We start from the raw sequence: 7437 nt of genomic DNA on the forward strand, positions 1-7437 counted from the left end.
GCAAATACAGTCTCAGTATGTGTTTGTTGTTGTTCAGTCATTTCTGCAATGTCTGACTCTTCAAGAGCACATTAGAGATTTTCTTGGCAAAGTAGTGGAGTGACTTGCCATTTCCTTCTCTAGCTCATTTAACAGATGAAAAACCTGAGACAAAGAGGGTTAAGTGACTTGCCCAGGATCACACAACTGGCAAGTGTGTGAGGCCGAATTTGAATTAAAGGTTCCTGACTCCAGGCTGGTATTCTGTCTTAGCTGTCGCTAAATAGCTATGGGTCCCTGGACAATTAATTTAACCACTGTCTACTCCAGTTTCCTCTGCTGTTAAAGCAGTATCATAGTATCACCTACCTCACCAGTTTGTTGTGAGGATCAAATGAGATAACATTTTAAAGTGCTTAGCACAGTACTGACACATAGTAGGTGTTTTATAAATATTCCCTCTCCTTTTCTACTCTAAGAATATCAGCTAAAACCAAATTACCTAGCTGAATCAGAGATGGGAGGTACTGCCACATAGAGGAAGCCATCAGTCTGGAAAAAAATCACACTGTTTACCAATATTGAGGTTGTAGATGATTTATATCCTCTAGGAAACAAAATACAGGAGAGCCTGGGCATGTCCATTTTGTAGCTGTGGTCTTAATTTTTTAACCCCAATTTAAGACTTTTATTTACTAATATGCAAATTCATTGTATGAAATTTAACCAAAGGTTCTATCTTGCAAAAATTTCTTCTATCCTTAGGATTACATATTTTAATTATTCTTCCTATCTTTGTATCATCTGCAAAGATGATCGTCAATGATTTATTCAAAGTGATAAAAATTTTGAACAACATAAGACCAATGAAAAATTCCTGAAGCACTTCACTAGCAATCATTTTCAACTTGATGTTGAATTATTGCTTATAACTCTTTCTCTCTGACAATTTAACCATTTCTGAATTCATATAACTGTACTGTCATTTATCCTGCATTTTCCCAACAATAAATCTTATGGTTTTTTTTTTTTTTAATTAAAGCCAAGTTCACTGGACTGATTTTTTCAGCTTCCATTCTCTTATTTTTGAAAATCAGGACACCATTGCTGTTAAACTTTTTTCTTAATGAATCTAAGATTAAAATTTAAAGTACTCAGTAATACTTGGATTTCATCAGTAAAAGTACTCAGTGGAAACTTGAATTAAAAAAAAATTGTTATTCCTTTTAGGCAAATTCTTTACATTTCTACATCTGCATATGGGCCTTTTTTCATAGAATAAAGTTGCATTTCTCAGCAAACATTTAGTTAAACTGGAATGCATGTAGGAAAAAGAATGCTTAGCCTATAGATCAATAACAATGTCATATTAAGCCTTCAAGGTGGTAGGGGGAGTGGGATTTATAATGCATAGATTTAACATTATGAATAAAATCTCAGAAGTAGAATGTAGATTGGAAGTTGTGGAAATATTTTCATAGTCATGGAAAGAATTTCATTTTAATTCAGTGAATTTTCACAAGGATACTTGAGATGCATTATCAAGTTCATAGCAATTCTTCCACTTTTTCATCCTTTCTAAAATTTAATACCTTTTTTTGCTTTATGTGCCAAATTTTGATTCAAATGATTCAAACAAAGACAAAATTACTAATTAATATTTATCTAACTGTGGACCACAAAAGTGGGGTGATGAGATAAACTGGCCCTGTTAGTTACAAATTTCTGACCTAACATAAAGCACTTTCTGAAACTCAGTTTTCTAATCTGTAAAAATAATGAAGTTTTATCTAATGATCACTGTAGATTTCGGTCTATGAAACTATGATCAGTAGATGAATATTGTAAATACCTGTGATTTTCTTGGTATGAGTATTCCTTGTGGTGACAAAGATTGAAGCCTCTTTTGTACATTAGAAGACAGTTTAATGAATTGTGATTAAAATACCAACAACATCAATAATAACAAGAAACATCTATATAATGCTTGCTATATACCAAGCACTGTGCAAAGCTTCTTTAAGAAGAAAAGAAAATCATTTGACAAATGATCCAATTGTGAGCCTTTATGAATTCATGTAGGATGATTGTTGAGTGATAAACAGGGAACCCATTTCTGAGCTAAAAGCTATCCCATGTTGGATCTGCCAGATCTTGTCTTTGTTGGAACAGCCTTAAAAATCCAGAACTAGCTTTTGAACATAATGAGGTATCCTATCAAGATTTTTACTGGAGGGTATATATTCATAATGTTAAACTATTATTCCTGTGAAATAGGAAACAGAAAATGGAAATTATTTTGTTTGAAGTTGAAATTTTATTGATTTGTGGAGAAAAATCAAAGGAACAATTCATGTAATTAATAAATTATAGTTCACTTAGTTATTCTTTATCCATATTCAAAAGCACTCAACTTAATTGCTGGATCACACTGTGTTATTTCATATTTCATTGGTTTCTGTTCCCCTTTAAACCTAGCAGCACATTTTTACTTCACTACAGTTCTGGATATTTACTCATTGGCTCCAGTAACAGACAGAAGTAGAAAAAGTCTGGGCTATACTCAATTCAATTCAGCAGGCATATATTAAAAGTTATTCTTTGAAAGGCAATGTTTTGGACATAGGGAATATAATTATGAAAAAGGTGTCTATTTTTTATTGGACTCAGACAGTGAAGGGTCTTAGATGTTGCTATGAGAGGTATAGTTATTATCCCATAGGCAATAAGGAGAAATGAAGGATTTTTGAGTAGCTGAGGGGCAAAACTGAAACAATTATTTAAACAATTCAATTTTTAAACATATCAACATAAATTTGCTGGATGTTTTTGTAAATGTTTTCATGTATTATACCTATTATTTTATACATATTTTCCATTCAAGAATTGATCCCAAACTACAGAAGATAAACTGATATTGTGGTGGGGACTGGTACTCACGTAAGTACTATGTGAAAGTCTCAGGAATCTTATTGACCATTGATTAGAATGTAAACCTAAGGGGAAAAGTGCATGGAGAACTAGACAATTTTTCCATTTGGTAAATTTCATAATGATAATGCACAAGGGATTTCATTTAGGGGAGAGTGGGTACCACTGGGTATAGAGCACTGTGTCCAGAGTCAAGAAGACCTGGGTTCAAATCCCAACACAGATTTTTTTTTACTTACTTGGGCAAGTCACCTAACCACTTTTTGCCTTGATTTCCTCAACTTTCAAACGTCTGCAATAATAGCACCTACCTCCCAGGGTTGTTATGTTATATGTTATTTTATATGTTTGTTTCTTCATTTCTACCTACTTCCCTTCCCTTCCCTTTCCTTTTCTTTCTTCCTTCCTTCTTTCCTTGCTTCCCTCTTTCCCTCCTTCCCTTCTATCTTTCTTTCTTTCTAACATTGTTTAACTTTTACGCAAACTTATTTAATGCACTAATATATAAGGGTGTGTAAGCTTGGTAGCTTAATTTCTAGTCATTAATATAATTAAGGGAAGAATTTGGAACATAGTGTTGGGGTGAATAAAAAAATGCCACCTGGTGGAACCACCTGGAAAGTTTGATTTTCTCCTACTCTCCCTTTGATATATGTTGTAGGTAGAGAGGATCTTGGTCTATGAGAAAACTAATGACACTAGAAACATAGTTTATGAAGGATTTGTTTGGTGAAGTGGTTGCCTCCTAGGTGAAATTTGGGAAAACAAGATTCTCATGAAGGGTTAGTCAAGAGTTACCAGGGACTCATAAGCCTAAATAAAATAGATGTCCAGGAAAATAGCCTATGATTTAGCTGTATAACCGAAATTATGTTGATGTGAAAATAAATTGGATGAAATAAAATAAGTAAATTGATTAGGTACAACAACTCTTACAACATTTAAAGTCTACAAAAAATTGATATGGAATATGTCCAACTGTTTACTTAAAGTCTTATCTTGCTTCTTTGACATTAAGTTTAGATAACTTGAATATATATTCTTTAATTCTTTGTATGAAACTACAAATCATATAGGATATTAAGGGAACTTTGATAAAACATTTTCAAGTTGAGCCTAGATTTCAGATCATAGATTTTAAAATGTTTATATCACTTAAGTTTTCTGACCAGCAAAGAATATTTACTTGTCTCAAACTCTTAGATAAAATTTGTACTGTTTATTACATATGACATGGCACCACTCATATTTCAGTATTGCTTTTTCATTTGCAAATTTTGATAATCCCAGAAAAATTCTGATTCTCAGTTACTCCAATGGGGACATGAACTCCAAATCTACTGAAAGTTTATGCATATGTATATATGCATGACTACATAATAATCATTAGCAGATGGTATCCCTCCCTCTCTCTTCTCTTTCCCTTGGTTTCTTTCTGTCTCTATGTGTGTCTCTCCCTTTGTCTTTCTCTTATTGGTTAATGAAGCAAAATTGCATTCTCAATCCTGCATAGATTTAGATAAACCAGAGATCACAAGAAAAGAGATTTAAAGATGGAAGTGACATCTTATCATCTTATCTAACCCTCTTATTTTATAAATATGGAAAACAGGGCCAAGAATCATTAGTAACTTGACTGAGATCTCTCATGTAAAATATGCTAGCAAGAAGATAAAAATCCATAGACCTCAAATCCTGGTGCAACACACTTTTGAAGGTGTCACAAAGCCTATGGAGGTTTGATAGTGATGAGACTCTTAGGAAATAGCAGGAAAAGGTAAAACAAAGAACACTGTCATTGTCTTTATCACCATCCCTTTTTCTGCTCCCTTGCTGAAATTGCCTACAGCTGACGAGTTATAGATTTAATCTGAGTGATGCAGTGAATCAGAAAACAAACCAGCAGGACATCACGAAACTTCAGGGAAAATTGTAAGAAAGCCTGTCCACCAGTGATATCACATAAATGGGCATGAAACAAAATTTCAACAAAGGGAGGCAGCTTTCAAAATTGATATATTAGGAGTTAGAATCTATGTTTTCTATCTTGGAGAGTTATATTTTTGTGATAATAATAGCTAGCTTTTAAATAACACTGTAAGTTTTCATGGTTCTTAAAAATATACATCTACTTTCTCCTCACAACCCCTGTGGAACAGGTACTAGTATTATCTTCCTTTTACACCTGAGGAAACAGGGAAATAGAGTTTCACTGAATTGTCCATGGCCAGATGGCATGTAAATTTTTAAGGCTGGATTTTTTTTTTGGGGGGGGGGCGGTGGCAATGAGGGTTGTGATGGTTAAAAATCTAACTGTGATGATGAGCTACCAGAAGGACAGAAGGCCCAAGAGGAGCAAGAGCCTGAACTTACCTCAACCCCAAACTTTGTTGTGGAGGTTGTGAAGGATGATACCAAGAAGGCCCTTGTTTTGGACTGCCACTATCCAGGGAAACAGGTTGGAAAGGAAGAGGAAGAGGAGAGTGCCATTTTCTCCATTCAGGAAGTGAGCTTTCAGTCTGCCAGTGAGTTCGACTGGAAGGATACCAACTACACACTTAACACGGATTCCCTGGACTGGGCCCTGTATGACCACTTGATGTACTTCCTGGCTGACCGCGGGGTGGACAATACTTTTGCAGATAAACTGATCGAGGTCAGCAGGGCCTTAGAACACCAGGAATACATCAACTTTCTGGAAGATCTGAAAGGCTTTGTCAATTGTCAGTAGGGAGGCTGGAGGCACCTCCTGTGGCTCCTTAGAAGAGAACAGTTACCTAGAAGCTATCATGGAGAAGGGCATGTAAAATACTGTCAGACAAATTATGTTCCCTGACTGTTACACTTTTATTTCCTTGCTCCACTGGTGTTTTTGTACACCACCATCAAAGAATGATGAGAAATAAAACTGCTTGGACCATCGGGAGAAAAAAAAATCTAACAGTGATGTCTAAAAATGCAACGTGTGGTCTCCTTAAATTAGAAACTCATAGCACCAGTCTTTGAGCATTAGGTATTTATTAAAGTATATTACGGGTTTGTAAAGAAAAACATGTGGAGAAAGAAAAGAGATCTGTCTACTCTGCCTACTCTGCCTGTCCCTGCCTCCAACAGCAGGTTCACACACTAAAGGGCAGATCCTCAGTCTCCTAGAGCAGAAGCTCTCTGAGGGACAGGAAGAGGGCGGTCCCCACACAAAGCTCCAAGCTAATTGGCTGGTCCATTGATTGACATGACTTATAGTTGATCTATGAATAGACGTAACTTCCAGATGTCAGGTAGTTTTTGGGGGCTGGTCATATGCTTTCTCCTCAGGGCAGAGCTGCCCTGGTTCTCACAATGTCTTTCTCAGGAGGGTGGTGGCATTGTGATTCTCCCAGGGTTAAGTGACTTGCCCAGGGTCACACAGCTAGTGAGTGTCAAGTGTCTGAACTTGGATTTCAACTCGGATCCTCCTGAATACAGGGCTGGTATTTTATCCACTATGTCATCTAGCTGAACCCTTAATGCTGGATTTTGACCCTGTTCTTCCTATCTGTAAGTCTAACAAAGTATCCACTGTACTCCTTAATGGCATAGTCTAAGTTTTATAGTAGACTTTGGAAACAAGATCCTTAGCATGTAGTCTTAAGCCTGCTAATAATTAATAATTGATAGTTTTACTTTAAATGTCCTCATTTTTTAAATGAAAGAATGAACAAAATAATTTTCTGTCTCTAAAAACATCACAATTGTCAGTGGGACCTACCCATTAAGATTTCTATTTATCCTCTTTGGCATCATCTAGGTCCAACAAAAGAATAATTTAAAAGAAAAGAAAACAAACAAAAAAACCATGTCCCTTACTCCAAGATATTTTAATTTATATTTAAACTTCTTTGTGGGATCTAAAATATATAAATGGATATTTGTGAAATAAGGTTATTTTAAAATCTATTGTTGCATAACCCAGGACTCTCTAATTAGCTTAGTTGTATTTTTTTTCCCCTAGGCACTCCAGTGAAAGCATACATAGCATCATCATCATATTTTAAAATGAAATGGGAGATTGGTACCTCAGAGCCATGTGCTTTGTGCCATACCTATCTCCCTCCCCATGAGAAGTCCAAGGATTTCTTTCATGGTTTCCCTTCCCTCCCCCTCTCCCTTCCCTTGTCCCTAAATAAACTACCATCTTATTCTAACTGCTTTTGTGTGCAAGAGGGTGTAATTCTTTTTTTTTTTTTTTTTTCGCGAGGCAATTGGGGTTAAGTGACTTGCCAAGGGTCACACAGCTAGTAAGTGTTAAGTCTGAGGCCAGATTTGAACTCGGGTACTCCTGACTCCAGGGGCCGGTGCTCTATGCACTGCGCGGGTGTAATTCTTTAAAGAGGGATTCCTAAGAATCCCAACCTCCCTACCATTTCCCCCCGTGACATTTTGGTGGCCTGTACGAGGAGAAATGAAATTCCCTCTTTCCCCTTGGCACACAAAACTGGGGGGTGGGAACCTCCCTCCTGGGTTTCTCTTCTCCCTCTCCCACCGGAC

The 7437-nt window shown here is 36.2% G+C and overlaps 1 protein-coding gene across 1 annotated transcript; it reads left to right on the forward strand.

Annotated features, from left to right (window-relative positions):
* Positions 1-5215: 5215 nt before the first annotated feature.
* LOC122732213 (complement component 1 Q subcomponent-binding protein, mitochondrial-like) lies at positions 5216-5641 on the forward strand (the record flags this gene model as incomplete). The annotated part of the gene is made up of 1 exon (XM_043972328.1): positions 5216-5641. A coding segment is annotated over one exon (426 nt), but the record flags the coding sequence as incomplete, so codon positions are not given.
* Between the last annotated feature and the right edge of the window lie 1796 nt (positions 5642-7437).

The sequence above is a fragment of the Dromiciops gliroides genome, chromosome 6, assembly GCF_019393635.1.
Source record: "Dromiciops gliroides isolate mDroGli1 chromosome 6, mDroGli1.pri, whole genome shotgun sequence".
NCBI classification, from domain to species: domain Eukaryota; kingdom Metazoa; phylum Chordata; class Mammalia; order Microbiotheria; family Microbiotheriidae; genus Dromiciops; species Dromiciops gliroides.